Raw genomic sequence first — 16,185 nt, 5'->3', positions numbered from 1 at the left:
TCGAATCGATTTTTGTGGGGTTGTTTGGCAACTACAAATGAAATGAAAAGAACTACAAATAACTACAAACGATTCTGAACCAGAATCCGTCATAAACGTTTACGATTTTCCAAGTTTTTCTAATATTATTGAATTGTCATGAGAAAAGCTCTCATAGTGAAATCGAATCGATTTTTGTGGGGTTGTTTGGCAACTACAAATGAAATGAAAAGAACTACAAATAACTACAAACGATTCTGAACCAGAATCCATCATAAACGTTAACGATTTTCCAAGTTTTTCAAATATTATTGAATTGTCACGAGTAAAGCTCTCGTAGTGAAATCGAATCGATTTTTTTTGGGTTGTTTGACAACTACAAATGAAACGAAAAGAACTACAAATAACTACAAACGATTCCGAACCAGAATCCATCATAAACGTTAACGATTTTCCAAGTTTTTCAAATATTATTGAATTGTCATGAGAAAAGCTCTCATAGTAAAATCGAATCGATTTTTGTGGGGTTGTTTGGCAACTACAAATGAAATGAAAGGAACTACAAATAACTACAAACGATTCTGAACCAGAATCCATCATAAACATTTACGATATTCCAAATTTTTCACATATTATTGAATTGTCATGAGAAAACTATCGTAGTGAAATCGAATCAATTTTTTTGGGGTTGTTTGGCAACTACAAATGAAATGAAAACAACTACAAATAACTACACACTATTCTGAACCAGAATCCATCATAAACGTTTATGATTTTCCAAGTTTTTCACATATTATTGAATTGTCATGAGAAAAGCTCTCATAGTGAAATCGAATTGAATTTTGTGGGGTTGTTTGGCAACTGCAAATGAAATGAAAAGAACTACAAATAACTACAAACGATTCTGAACCAGAATCCATCATTAACGTTTACGATTTTCCATGTTTTTCTAATATTATTGAATTGTCATGGGAAAAGCTCTCATAGTGAAATCGAATCGAATTTTGTGGGGTTGTTTGGCAGCTACAAATGAAATAAAAAGAACTACAAATAACTACAAACGATTCTGAACCTGAATCCATCATAAACGTTTATGGTTTTCCAAGTTTTTCAAATATTATTGAATTGTCATGAGAAAACCTCTCGTAGTAAAATCGAATCGATTTTTATGGGGTTGTTTGGCAACTACAAATGAAATGAAAAGAACTACAAATAACTACAAACGATTCTGAACCAGAATCCGTCATAAACGTTTACGATTTTCCAAGTTTTTCTAATATTATTGAATTGTCATGAGAAAAGCTCTCATAGTGAAATCGAATCGAATTTTGTGGGGTTGTTTGGCGACTACAAATGAAATGAAAAGAACTACAAATAACTACAAACGATTCTGAACCGGAATACATCATAAACGTCAACGATTTTCCAAGTTTTTCAAATATTATTTAATTGTCATGAGAAAACTATCGTAGTGAAATCGAATCAATTTTTGTGGGGTTGTTTCGCAACTACAAATGAAATGAAAAGAACTACAAATAACTACACACTATTCTGAACCGGAATCCATCATAAACGTTTACGATTTTCCAAGTTTTTCACATATTATTGAATTGTCATGAGAAAAGCTCTCATAGTGAAATCGAATTGAATTTTGTGGGGTTATTTGGCGACTACAAATGAAATGAAAAGAACTACAAATAACTACAAACGATTGTGAACAAGAATTAATCATAAACGTGTACGATTTTCCAAGTTATTCAAATATTATTGAATTGTCATGAGAAGAGCTCTCATAGTGAAATCGAATCGATTTTTGTGGGGTTGTTTGGCAACTACAAATGAAATAAAAAGAACTACAAATAACTACAAACGATTCTGAACCAGAATCCATCATAAACGTTTACGATTTTCCAAGTTTTTCCTATATTATTAAATTGTCCTGAAAAAGCTCTCATAGTGAAATTAAAACAAAGTTTAGTCGTTTAATTTGGCAACAACTAATGAAATTAAAAGATTTACAAATAACTACAAACAGTATAAACGATTTTACCCATAATCAATCAACACAGTGTGGGATTTATCAAGTTTTATCATACTTAGGGTCAGTTGCAGCATTCACACTTGACAGACTGTTCAACGTCACTTAGTAGTGTTGGTGTGTAATTACCATTATATTATAACTTTAAGAGAACACTTTAAGGGTGACTGACGGTTTGGTACAACGGACCGTTTGTCCTTTCCTTGTAAAAGACGTAAACGCGCTCTCGTGTTTAATTTCACCAAAAAGCTCTTTATCGGGAAAAGACATCAACGGGCTCATAAGGCTTTTTTTATTTTTTTTATTTTTTGGAGATAATTGGCTACTACAAATAAAAATAAAAGAACTACAATCAACTACAAACGATTCTAAGCCAGGATCAACAATTAAAGCATAAGATTTCAAAAGTGGGGTGCTGGGATTTTTCTCACCCCCATAACTTTTTTTTGGGGCAACTACAAATAAAATCCTTTTAACTACAATCAACTACAAACAAAATACTATAAGAAAAAAAATATAAATAAAAAATTGGTCAAGGTCGGGTGCCAAGTTCACATAGGTATGGACTGACGTTTATCTGACATGGCTATTTTTACGTTACGCATACATTTGACGTTCCCCTCCCCCGCAAAAATCGGCAGACTGTTTTGTACAGAAAATTACAGACATGGCGTCTCCGTTTGATTATATCCTCCAAGGTCACATATCACAGAGCAACATAGACCTACGTGCATATGCATAAAGTTCAATTTCAATTTTGACACTTCGGTGACGTGGCGTCAGCGTGACAGCTTTTGTGTTTGACACGGCGTCGAAAAGGTTAAAAACATTCATGATATTACATACTTACTTGTACCTATCAAACATGATTATACTTTAAGTAATTTAAATGTTTGTTTAAAAAGTTGTTATTTTTCTCTGAGGTATTCAATATTTCGGGATGTAAATTATCTAAGGTTATGTAACTAGCTATGCTTAAAGTAGGTACTTTAAGCTGCAGAGATAACTGATTCCCCTGCATATAAACTTGTTTGCAGGGGTTAGTTATCTCTGCAGCTGACTGTACACCCATGCGTCCATGCAATCTTGCAGGTCGTTATAATTATTATACGTAAATCCGAAGGTAGGACATATGGTAGGTAGTTTTTTTTAATCGATCATCATCATCATCATTCCACGCAGACGAAGTTGCGGGCAGAAACCAGTATTTTATATTTTTGTACCTACAACCTCTTTGGACCATTGAGAGAACTGTGATTGACTGTTAGCGAATGCCATTTACTGGTGGACATTTATGTTGTATTTTCGTGCATTAAACAGCAACGCCTTTATCTTCGGTCATCATGGCATCGTGGTATAAGTTCGAGACTGACGCATGCAAGATAGACGATAATAAAAAACCGGCCAAGTGCGAGTCGGTTCCGCGCCATCAACAAAAAATAAAGCAAAAAAATCGTGTTTGTTGTATGGGAGCCCCCATTAAATATTTATTTTATTTTATTTTTAGTATTTGTTGTTATAGCGGCAACAGAGATACATTATTTGTGAAAATTTCAACTGTCTAGCTATCGCGGTTCATGAGATACAGCCTGGTGACAGACGGATTGATGGACGGACGGACGGACAGCGAAGTCTTAATAATAGGGTCCCGCTTTTTACCGTTTGGGTACGGAACCCTAAAAACGCAACCATATTAAAGGTCATCAAATATACATATTTTACTAGCGACCCGCCCGGCTTCGTACGGGTTAACAAATTATACATAAACCTTCCTCTTGAAATGAAAAAAAACCCTCATCAAAATCCGTTGCGTAGTTTTAAAGATCTAAGCATACATACAGACAGACAAACAGCCGGAAGCGACTTTGTTTTATACTATGTAGTGATTGTTTTAAATTATATGATTACTTATTCGATTTATACAATAGGTATGGTAAGTGGGCACCTACTTAAATGGTAGGATACGATTAACTGATAGCTGCTAGTTTAGTTTACTATTTTTATTATATATTTTATTTAATTTTGAATAAAATTGAAACATCTTGCAGTATACATTTTCACATTTTCAAAAGTACATGAACCAGACATAAACATTATAAATATAATAAATATTAGATTAAAATAATGTTATTCATCGAAATAAATGTTGGTAGGCTTTCTGGATGCGGTCAGGAAGTTCCTGTCAGCAGGACAGCTAGTTTGCTTGTAGTCTGAAAACAAAGGAAATTGGTAAAAATACGAGTTACTTTTGCGATTCAGTATTTACTTATGTAGGTACTGTCGTTGGCAATGTTAGCTCAGTCAATCTATATGTGTCCATCTCACTTTTATTCATTTCCTTTCCATGTACATTTAATTCTCTGGTGTGTTTCGTCGGCCTTTTAGTTTTAACTGCGCAACAACGTGAAATTAAAGGTTATTGCTGTTGTGCTATTTAAAGGAGATTGTGTGTAGAACTAGCAGCGCCTTTCATAGAGTACCTATCAGCAAGCTGTAATAGGGAAGTTTCCAATGGGAAATGTTCATACTGTATATTTTTTGATTTTTCATAAGGCAACGTACAACAACAATCAGTAATCATGTCAGTATCTAAATATCTCTTTGTTGATAAACATTATTTTATGAAAACATTGCGCAATTATGGAGACTTCTGCTCTGTGTATTGGTATGAATGCTATGATGTCAGCCAAGTACCTACACGAAATATAATGGTTACCCTCAAAGAAATAGAAATGGTATTTACGTATATGAATTTAGGATGAGAGGCTGTTTGTTTATTTGTGTGTACAAATGAATATTATATCTATCTATATGACATCTTCGAAATCAATCAACCATAATCTGCGGTTTTATTGTAAAAGTTACGGGTTTTAAAATAGTTGTTTGCATTAGAATGACAGATGAGATACAGACTCCGCTTCCTGATGCAGTTGAAGTCGAACATGTCGCAGAGGTCGCGGAAGCCGATGATGTCGCCGGCGTGGCTGACGCCGCACACCGGCACGCGGTCGTGGTTGCACACCTTTGCCATGCTGCACCACTTGGCACCATGCTGGAACGATTTTTACACACTTTTAGCTTCACGTTTATATGTATATGTGCTTCAAACTTAAATTTATACTTCTCCCCGTCGTCTAATTTACCTGAAATTTGGCATACTTAAAGTTGGAGCTTTTTCAATAAACTCTTTTGGTTCTATTCCTAAAAAAACTTGTACTAGGCGATACGAGTATTAAAAGAAATAACTCAATTTGGTCAATGATAACTTGATAACAAAGTCACGGTGTATAAATGAAACTAGGTAACAGACGTTATTTGTTTAGTTCTTGTACGATACCTTTTTTCCCATGGCGATGTCTTCTTGATCTCGCTCTTTAGGCGGACCGTGACTGGCTGCAAGCGATAGCAAGTAGCAGAATATTACAACGACTGGAACAAGTAAGCTACATTTAACTTGATTTAACCTAACCCTTTTAGCGTGCACGTGTGTAGCAATTTTTTTCGACGCGCGAGGTACTTATAGAATTTTTTTGTTTATCTCACACCAAAAAAAAATAGTTGCTTGTTCTACTAGGTGGTTTTACTTCACCGCTAATGCAACACAAAACAAACAAGTTCTATGTAACAGTGTGGTAAAGCCTTGTTTAAACATACCTGTAACTATGTTGATTGAAGGCATTGTGACAGCTGCTTCCAACGGCCCCAATTCGAATGAATCCAGGGCTTCCAGCCATTTGCTAGGCCACTTTGTGTTTATGTACGAAAACCTTGTTATATATTCGTGGTGTAAACTTCCTCTTTGAGACAATGTACAATAGCTTGTTGACGAAGTAAATACTTTCAACATATTAATAGCATCCGCCTAAGTAGTGTAAGTTTTGCAACAATAGGTTTTCGCTTAATTAACATTGTTTATAAAATATTGTGTCTATTTAGAGTTAATTGTGTTGTCGCATACTTTCATCCATCACCATCTGATAGTCTACAGTTTAGTTAAAGTTTATCGTTTTGTTCTAAAGCGAGCCGTGTCTTTTCAAATGATTGACTAATATCTACATATGTATACATATTTTACACCACACCACATCATTCTAAGTAGGTATTCAAAGTAGGGATAAAGCTAGGATTAATGATAAAATAGAAGAAATAATACTGCGTCTATACTTGAATCATTTTATATTTTTATGAAACTTCATGTGGTATTAAAAGACTTCAATTTGCAGTCGATCTAGCGCCGGGCATTTGTTTCTTGAAGTCACTTTAAAATCTAAAAACTAAAAATTATTATAGCGTATTTTGTTCTAGTCTTCAGTCATCCTAAATCTAGTCTTAATCTTATCTGATTGTACTTACTGGTAGTAAATTATATGCAGTTGGGTTCTATTTTGTGAGGATCTCGGCCACAGATCTTTTGCCAATTATGTCGACATAGCAAATGACAATCCTGGGAATAAAGGTGGAAATATTGTTACTGTTCTGTGTTTTAATGGTTAAAGTATACAGCTAAGATGCGCAGATAATAATTTTTTTCTACTCGTCGACTGCAATGCTTAAATTAAGACTTCGTATACCAAAGTGAAAGCGCATACTTTTTTCACTATGGGACCCCAACTCAACTATAATATTTATTTCGATACAGTTTAGTCAACTATAATATTTATTTCGATACCGTTTAGTCAACTATAATATTCATTTCGATACAGTTTAGTCAACTATAATGAAATTGACCAATCGAAAGCGCGGAGCAAGTACCAGGGCCTCATGAGTTACGAGAAGGTGTCGTTGACCAACCGGCCGGGGGCGCGAGGCGCGGGGGCCGGGTCGCGTACGAGTATGAAGGTATCGCGGCTGCTCGCGCATCTTAGCTGTATACTTTTGGTTTTTTTACCTACATATAGGTATGATTCTTCTACTAGTTTTAAGTATTTTTTTTGTTGACTCGTAGAAAAAGTATTGTGTACAATAGTGATATAATCAAGCTTTTCAATCTCGTACCTTTACTTAGGCAACTCAGCAAGCTTCGTTGCCTAAACACGGTACTCGACTGAAAAGCTCTCCATTATATCACGATTGTATAAAATACTATTAGTGTTTTAATAAACGCTATGTACAGTATAAACATGTAAATGCAATTTTTCTGTTTTAGACAGTCGCATTTCACTCATCGCTACCATCAGTTTGGCACTGACATAAACGCCGTCGAAAACGTAATTTACTTTCTATACTTACATCTCGCTCGTACTCGCATATTAGTGCAAACGAGATGTATAGAAAGTAAATTACGTTCTCGATAGCGTAAATGTCAGTTTTGACACTGTTAGTGACTCATGGTACGGGCTCTGGCCTTAGCTTGACTACGTTAATTGTTGTTATATTAGTTTTATCCAATAAAAGTGAAGATATTAAAGGTGACGTTTGGATGTCAGCTGCAGCTACTTACTGTTGCAGCGTCGTTGTTGCCGCCGCGCCGCTGTATTTACCAATTTACTTGATAAAATGACCGACTGAATGTACGTCATAGTCGCGGCAGTAATGCGACGGAGAACGCCACTCATTTTATGAAGGAAAGGTCGATAACTATTTTACTTTATTTTAGGTATGAGTAAAGCGGTTATTATTCTTCATTTCAAATATTGTTAACGATGTTCTTATACTTCCTGAAAAGGAAAACGACCCTTGCTCGGACCCGACATCGGTTCCGATCGCAAGTGTGGATCTAAAAACCGCTTTAAGGTTATACGTCTTTCTTGTGGAAATCATAAAATAAACGGATTTTAAAGCCTAATTTCCTTACTTCGTCCTTATAGGCATGTAAACGCTTCTACTTCTTAAAAGTTGTACGATAAAAGTCTTAGAAAAATGTATCTATATAGTTAATGTTGTAATGTCTACAGCAAAGAAACTTTGTTTCTTTTTCTCGAAAATCCTGACTTTAAAAATTTGTGTGGGTATAATTACTGTGACCCGGATTCACAGTAATTATACCCAAGGTTAAGGGCGCTAAGTATTTACTGTTTTAAGGTAGGTACCAAGTTTACTAAGATGCATTTACATTGTTTTTACCATATTTACATTTCTATTGATGGTTTTCTTTAACTCATAACTATGAATGAAGTTAATATAGACAAACATCGAAAATAGATTAACCACAGTTAGTATTTCCTTAGAATATATTTCTAACATTTTCAATCACCGTTGTTACTATTTATGGTAGTTTTACGGCTCGAAGTTTTAATCTAGAAAATGCTATTTTGCGTCGTGTCCTTGCGCATTTTTACTGCTATAAAGTTAAGTCCACACAAAGTTACTTTTTTCGGTCGTTTTCAGGACTAGAAGAAAGTTGAGGGCAATTGAGACCAATTTCAGTATAAAAGTATAATTAGATACCTATTAGAGGAAACTATAATGTCACCCTACGCCGAAGAATACTTTCGCCTCCGGTTATAGGTATTCTCGTAGACATACTCTACGATGACGACCAGTCAAGACGTTCCTTGCCAGTCTTTCAGCGTCGATTCTAGATCGGCTAGCAAATAAGCAAAGCGGTTACCACGAGTTGGCATTTGACATTTACGTTAGCGATTGCGGGAACTCGATCGCATTTCCTCTCTATCACACCAATTCATCAGTGCGAGCGAGAAGGACTGCGATCGAGTTTAGTTTGACGCAGTCGCTAACGTAAACGCCAAGAGTCAATAAATTTGTATCTATGTAATAACGAATAAATACATTTAGATTAAAAAACATACTGGTAGCACTTTGTGAACAAAACCTAAAGCTATTCTCTTGCCTTTACTTGTGAACGGCGGAGCGTCGAATCAGAAATGCTCAGCGTCATATTCCTCAGTAAGAAAAAAACCTTCATATTTTAGTGGCCGCATGCGAAGCGCAATGTTTCCAGGCTTCCGAATTGTATCAAATTATCTCGTATGGTTCAGTCTAAATTGACTTTTAATCTACATATTCTGTTAAATGACATCAACCGTGTCATCTACAGATACTTATCGAAGTTTACATATACATATTACCTAATAAATCCCATTTGGTTGTTATTTTTTACAGTTGTTACCACCGGGATAGTTTTAGATAGTGCAGATGGGGCTAATGTAAGTACTTTAGGTAGGGGAAGAGAACTGTTATAGTTATTGGCCCCTCCCTCCATAGTATTTAATTGGCAACTCTTAATACTTCTATTGGCTTGTTTCTTTCTGATTTGTCAAGAGTGGCCAATTAATATGGGGCCCCAGTCCCGAGCCCCTCCATAAAAGTCACCCTACTATGCTATGGATGAAAAATGAACGATCACGGAAAATGTTTCTTCTAAACATGCACGGACCGACAAACAGCGTTAGTCCGTTAGCGTTAATTAGGTACTTACCCGTCAACTCCCACGTGTGACGTCACCCATAAGCGTTCTGGCTCAAATACGAGCCACTGGGATCTGACAGGTTAATATATGTATATGTATACACAAAACATTGCCAATCTAGGCCGATCAAATAAATAGCTGCTAAATGTTGTAAGCAGAGTAGGAGTAAAATAATAAAAAATGTAAAGAGGAGGAATTCCAATAGGAAACAGAAAAAGCTTAGGTATTGTAGCATTGAATAAGGATACATAATTGCCGTGATATGACTGAAAAACTGACGTTGAAAAACTTTAGTTTATATTTCTCTTATGTAATCTGACGTAGTATGGCATTAAGTTTTAAATACGTTACATTTTTTTATACTTCTTAAGACTATTGCTATAGCGTGGCATTAAAAAAAGAGATTATCTATGACTTCTTCTATTATTTTAACTGTAAAATTCGACACCAGCTTAGTTTCATGCTTATTGCCAGAGTGCATCATATAGTTCTACTATTTCTTACTACCCGATTAGGTACTTATTACCAACTCAAAGTTGGGTTTCTGTCGGTTTCCTGTTTTTAGTACTTACTTAGCTGTCAATCTTGGTCATAGTTATTAATTAAGTTTTATATGTAACTAGATATGTTTTGACGCCAAAATCTGTATCCATAATGCTGTTGAAAAGTGTGGCATAGATGCCACAAAAGGAGTGCGACGATTTCTCGACACATGCGATATCAACGAATACAACTGCCAACATAAAACTGGTGAGTTAGAAGAAGGGAATCCATTGAACTCAAGAATTTAATTACACTGATCATCATTTGTCGACAGAAAAAACATTTGAAAATTTAATGTGCTTGTATTATACCATTACAGATTACCGGAAAACCGATGTGGACAAATGCAAGGATTTACCTCCGATTTTTCCAGACTAACCATTACCACTTGACTGTATAGAAATATAATGCTTCAGATATTTATACCCACGTATTTTCTTCCATTATAATATGAAATAAAATTTTAGATCGCCTTTTGTCACATCCAAAAAGTTTCCCTGGTTTAAAGTCTTGAAACGATTTGAAATCATTTAGGTCTCTACGGGTTATATTTTATATTATTAGCGTTTAATAAATTAAGATATTTTTAAATGCGACACAAATTTTACGTTTAGAAACCAGGCAAATGAAATGCAAGCTGCATCTGTTCCGTAGCACACGCTAGTACCACGCTATCGTTGATTGCTGTATTTGCAGTACTATACACATCGGTAACTGTCTGTTGTACAGTCAGCAGCAGAAGTTGCTAAGCGGGCATGAAGGTGTTTATAATTATCTTGTTGTTAGGTGTTTTAATTACCTTGAAAAGCTCTTATTCTCTTAACAATAAAGTCGTGTCAAGATCATTTTGAACCCTTGACCCACTTAGCAACATGTGCTGCTGACTGTACCCATTGGTAATGTCAGCTGCAGAGAAAAGGTAATCCCCCTGCATATAAGTTTGTATGCAAAGGTGATTTTGCATTGAAAAAGTATCGAAGTCATTCAGCGAACTAATTTTTTCATAGGAATTTGACGACCCTCACGGCGCGATTCAGAAAATGAATAAGAGATTCACTAGATATGAAATAGTAAAGATATGTGACGTTCCACGGCAAAAGGTACCATTGCCCCGGCTGCGGCGTTAATAATAGCGTAAGCCCCAGCCGCCATAAGGTACCTTTTGCCGTGGAACGTCACATATTTTTACTATTTCATATCTAGTGACTAGTGAATCACTAATTCATTTCCCGAATCGCGTCGTCAGTCGTTTGCCAAATCGGTGTAGAGTTAGTTAGCTTGGTGTGATTCTAGCTCTGCAGATTTAAATATTTTTGTTGGTACTCTAGCCTAGTACGAAACGGTCTATCACGAACGACTACTGGTGCTACCGAGCGAAGTATTGCCGCTCCACGCACGAAACCGCGTGCGCGAGAGACGCGCGCCGGAGGCACGCCAAGTGGTTCCCCGACGAGTGCGCAGTCTTCAACTATAACTGCAAATCAAAAACTGGTATGAAACGCAGTTTGTAATATAGAATAGGTATAAACCTAATTACAACTGTCTCTGTTACGATAACTAGGTAACTTTCTCATCATTATCATTGGCCTTAGCGTTAATTGCTAACGAATTAAACAATTAATTTGTATTTTTAAAAAAATATTATAATTCGACGGCCGATATGAAAACGGCACGGAACGATCCACATTTCTGGTAGAAGAGTTCATCAGAGCAATTCAAATTTTTACAGACGAATGAAATACTTATTAATCCTATAATAATTTCTAATTGACCAAACTCTGAATTTTTTTTCTCTGGTTCTAATATTTGTTCACTAATTTAACAGATTACACAGTAACTAGTGAAACGCAGTGTAATATGCCCCCGACAACGATGTCTACGAGTACTACAATAACACGCAGAACGACACGCATAACAAAAAGAATCAAACTTCCAATCTTCAAGTTTTAACAAGATCGTGTGTGTTTACTTTTAAATTTAGGTATTGTACTAACATCATCGTCATATCATGTCTATTATGTTGACATCACATGCATAATGCTTCAGTAAGTTACTTTCGACAAAACTCGATACTTACGAGTATAAACCGTTTTGATAGGTACACAAAACTTATAGGAAGTTGGTATAATTATGTAGGTGCACTATCTGTACCTATTTTATTAGACTAGACAAGCTAAAAATTGGTACGACCTAAAAATACTAAAATAAACAGACTCCCTAGCCTAGTCCATTCTAAGTATTCTTTATAATGTAAGATAACACAATTTGTGCAAGCCTTCCATGCAACTCGTTTGATTTGGATACGTCATTGAATTTTAACATTAAACGATTGAAGCGTGTTATTGTCTTTTATTTAATATCCGAAACTAGAATTTACATTCACTAGTATAGATTTACATGTATATGTTTGGTCTCGCATAAAAATTTGTTGTGTTGTGATGTAAATAGAAGTTAGAAGTCAGAAAAATAATTGCGATGATCACCCAAAATTATGTAATGGGTAATTAGTTTATTAGTTCGATTTTTGTAACACAAGCAAGGGTCGCGGTCACCACTGTTGAGCCCGTAATTAAAACATAAAAATTCGCCTAAGAATATTTTATTATAAGAAGCTTTTATTTTTTGAATGAAAATAATTTAAATACTTAATGCTAATTACATGTCAGGCAGACTTTTCCTCAGCGCTCGTTTTTAATTCATGAGTAACAATCGCGGTAATCGAAGACAATATTAAGCGAAAAACAGTTACCATATGTAGCTGTCATAATTACTATAAATAAGGGACTGAAGTGCCATGCTGTTACTACCTACGTTGTTTTATCTTTACAGGATGCATAATTATTGTGATATATTCCACACATATACAAGCATCTGTCAGGAGAACGGTAAGTCGAAATTACATTTTAGCAACTTGTTTTTAATAAAACCATTTTGTATTAAGTTTGAATGTTTAATTAATAAATTATATAGGCTGAAGGGGGAGTTTCTAACTACAATTGCTTTCGACTGAATTCTTGTAACTCTGACGGGCAACCGGTGTGTGGCTACGATGAAGAAGACGCGACCATTGCAAAGTTTGAGAACGAATGTGCACTGTTCAAGGTCAACTGCGAAGAGAGAGGACAAAAATGTAAGTTACACGAGTATAAATAAACCACACCGCACTGCATAGGTAAAACTATAGTTTTATACATATTAAGGCCCCGTGGGCTCAGGTTCTTCTCTCACTCTCACTGAGTATAAGCGTGAGCGAGATAAATAATAGATTTGATGTATGTGTGTAGGTAATTAGATATATTGGGGGACATCTTACACAGATCAACCTAGCCCCAAACTAAGCAAAGCTTGTACTATGGGTACTAGGCGACGATGTACATACTTTTATAGAAAATACATACTTATATACATAGAAGACAGAAACACCCACGACTCCGGAACAAATATTAGTGTTCATCACACAAATGAATGCCCTTACCGGGATTCGAAGCCAGGACCATCGGCTTCGCAGGCAGGGTCACTACCCACTAGGCCAGACCGGTCGTCAAGAAGATGGCTTTGCGTGCCCGGGATCGACGATATCATGTTTTTGAATTTACATTTTCAGTAAGTTTTAACAAAAAGAAGTAATCGATGAGCGCGATCAAAAAAAAAATGCATTTTTGAATGCGTACTTATTTCATATTTTTAGCTTTTGTGCAAAAATTCTTACAATTTTTTAATGTGCGTTTTAGACCTACCTAAGATCTCCTAAGGCCCAGCCATTCAAATGCAAGTCTGGTCCAATTGAAAATGATTTTCATTAAGTAGGTATATCTATAGGACCTTGAGGCAGGAGGCTATGTTCGTGTTTTTTTTCCTATCGAGCGAAAGTCGAGAAATGAGGTTTCGAATCGTTGAAGTTTCCAGAGAAAGGAAAGATTACTAATTACATTTTTGGCAACCGTATTGTGATATGCTACGATTTTTCAAAAACTCCTGGCTCAACGGATTATTTCCGAAGCCCGGAAGAATTACCTGACTTGATCTGAATCTAGTAGGGATTGCAAGGAAGAAAGAAATCCCTTTTATGTTTCCTCGGTGAAGATGTACATTTTTGTACCTATACTTACTCCGTTTTTTTTAAGATTATAATTTTTCTAACCTCAAAAGTAGTTACAATTAACTTTTTCTTCCGAAATGCTAGGGTTCTTATGATATCTAATATTGCGGTGTAATACCTAATATGTAAACGACACTACACTACAATTCAGTGCATAGTTACTCAGATTTAATTGTGGAGGAAAAAAGTTACCACTCTTTTGAGGTTATAAAATTTCTAATCTGAAAATGATAAGCTTCTTAACTGGGCTTCAGCAAATTTTGTCTCATGTTTTATAAATAAAAGTCAGACAAAATAATGATTAATTATCTCTATTTTAGGGCAGGTTCATAAAGATCATTTGCTATGGAAAAAAAATTTTTACACACGCTGGGTAGGTACCTACTTACAAAATATTAATAGTTGGATGGCTATTTATTTCAGTATTTAAAATAGTCGACGATAGTATCTGCGAGAAGAAGGTAGTCCCGGTGACCACAATACCAACAACCATTACTTCTCCCACCATCGATTACTATTACGATCTTCGTCCGGAAACCGAGGCAGACACCAGCACGCACTACTGGCAAGATTCTCTTATGCTGGGCCAACGTGTCACGCCAGGATATAACGAGGAAGGGAGAGTGTTACGAGAGGAAACTGATAGATATTATTTTCCAGATTTGATGACTTTAGTTATGCGTCACTAATCTATCCACTATAATGTTATAAGCTTGTGAGGAACAACAAGTTCGAGGACTTTATACAGCGTCCAACTCCTCTGCATCAGGAAGGTACAGTCACGGACTTTAATTGTTGAGCCAATTAGGGTTAATGACTTCTTCTTCTTGTCTGTTACCCTCCGTGATTCTTCTCACTTGATGGTCTCATCGGAAGACCAGCGCTGGAAGCCACCAGCAACATGCTGAGACGAGGCCATTTCGTAGCACTTTAATCTTATTTTGTGTTTTATTTTATATTATGTATTGTCTCGTTTGTTTGTGCTTACAGAAGTTACGAATAAATTATATTCTATTCTATTCTATAGACAACCAAATTGGCTTGAACCTTAGATGGGTCAACAATTACCTAAAGTCTGTGACCGCCTATACCGATTTGCACCGAGTTAAAGAATGGTCCTAATTACTAACCAGTTCACGTTGTGGGTTACAGTGAAGCTAAATTAAGACGACGAGTATGAGTATATTGTATTAAATGAAATTTTTGGCTTAGCCTGGTGGAGGAAAATTACTTTAATTAGAATCCATCAGCTCAGTATCCCTTTATGAAAGGTCTTTTTAAACCTATGCTGATTTAGTAAATATATTACATTATGCTGATTTAAATACAAAGGATTTTTTTTAAATTTTATTTCATTCCAATAAATTCGATATGTACCTATAATTTAAAATGTAATAAAGGTCAGCAATAAAAACCGTTATTCACATATCGCATTACATTTCTTAAACATTCTGTAAAAGTTGAACATTTGTGGGCACAGGTATATGTGCCTGTGCAGGTATATACCACAGGTATATTATACTCGTTTAAATTTTAAGTTCTTTCAATGTAAAGATATCATGGAACTGTTAATAAAACAGAGTTTAGTGGGTAAGAGAACATATGAAATAAATTTATTATAATATCTGTAAAAGCTGAATTAGCACCATTTTAATTTAATTGTCCTCTCAAGGGCAAATTAAACTTGTCACTTGCCATAAAAAGTCTACCTTTAATTTTTATTATGTGTATGCTAATTATGCTCGCTTAATATGCACTGCGCTGGTGGCCTAGCGGTAAGAGCGTGCGACTTGCATTCCGGAGGTCGCAGGTTCGAACCCCGGCTCGTACCAATGAGTTTTTCGGAACTTATGTACGAAATATCATTTGATATTTACCAGTCGCTTTTCGGTGAAGGAAAACATCGTGAGGAAACCGGACTAATCCCAATACGGCCTAGTTTGCCTTCTGGGTTGGAAGGTCAGATGGCAGTCGCTTTCGTAAAACTAGTGCCAACGCCAATTACTGGGATTAGTTGCCAAGCGGACCCCAGGCTCCCATGAGCCGTGGCAAAATGCCGGGACAACGCGAGGAAGATGATGTATGCTGTATTTAGTAATAAATTTAAATTTGCATAATTTACAACGATGTTTTCATCAGATCATTTAATAATATAAT

The 16,185-nt window shown here is 35.7% G+C and overlaps 3 protein-coding genes across 3 annotated transcripts in view; 2 read left to right on the top strand and 1 right to left on the bottom strand.

Annotated features, from left to right (window-relative positions):
• The window catches only part of LOC134647389 (uncharacterized), a 251,895-nt gene that overhangs the window by 172,692 nt on the left and 63,018 nt on the right, over positions 1-16,185 (top strand). The window lies entirely within an intron of this gene.
• Positions 4,110-5,734, bottom strand: LOC134652963 (uncharacterized). The gene is made up of 4 exons (XM_063508215.1): positions 5,672-5,734; positions 5,355-5,446; positions 4,931-5,069; positions 4,110-4,227 (listed from the first exon to the last, which is right to left on the bottom strand). The coding sequence occupies exons 1-4, from the start codon at positions 5,694-5,696 to the stop codon at positions 4,145-4,147; spliced, it is 339 nt and encodes a 112-aa protein (XP_063364285.1). The 5' UTR covers positions 5,697-5,734; the 3' UTR covers positions 4,110-4,144.
• LOC134653307 (uncharacterized) lies at positions 12,391-14,717 on the top strand. Its single transcript, XM_063508636.1, has 4 exons — positions 12,391-12,429; positions 12,759-12,814; positions 12,900-13,059; positions 14,452-14,717. The coding sequence occupies exons 1-4, from the start codon at positions 12,405-12,407 to the stop codon at positions 14,715-14,717; spliced, it is 507 nt and encodes a 168-aa protein (XP_063364706.1). The 5' UTR covers positions 12,391-12,404.

This window comes from Cydia amplana, chromosome 1 (assembly GCF_948474715.1).
Source record: "Cydia amplana chromosome 1, ilCydAmpl1.1, whole genome shotgun sequence".
Lineage (NCBI taxonomy): Eukaryota > Metazoa > Arthropoda > Insecta > Lepidoptera > Tortricidae > Cydia > Cydia amplana.
This window is presented reverse-complemented; position numbering and strand designations above follow the sequence as displayed.

What these genes read in the sequence shown, in the direction of transcription:
- LOC134652963 (XM_063508215.1), bottom strand. Translation starts at nt 5,696, where the DNA reads ATGCCTTCAATCAACATAGTTACAG. An exon ending in ACATCGCCATGGGAAAAAAG is followed by an intron (nt 5,070 to 5,354) that starts GTATCGTACAAG and finishes AAATCGTTCCAG; the next exon opens with CATGGTGCCAAGTGGTGCAG. An exon ending in CAACTGCATCAGGAAGCGGA is followed by an intron (nt 4,228 to 4,930) that starts GTCTGTATCTCA and finishes CTTTGTTTTCAG; the next exon opens with ACTACAAGCAAACTAGCTGT.
- LOC134653307 (XM_063508636.1), top strand. Translation starts at nt 12,405, where the DNA reads ATGATCACCCAAAATTATGTAATGG. An exon ending in CACCCAAAATTATGTAATGG is followed by an intron (nt 12,430 to 12,758) that starts GTAATTAGTTTA and finishes TTATCTTTACAG; the next exon opens with GATGCATAATTATTGTGATA. An exon ending in CGAAGAGAGAGGACAAAAAT is followed by an intron (nt 13,060 to 14,451) that starts GTAAGTTACACG and finishes TATTTATTTCAG; the next exon opens with TATTTAAAATAGTCGACGAT.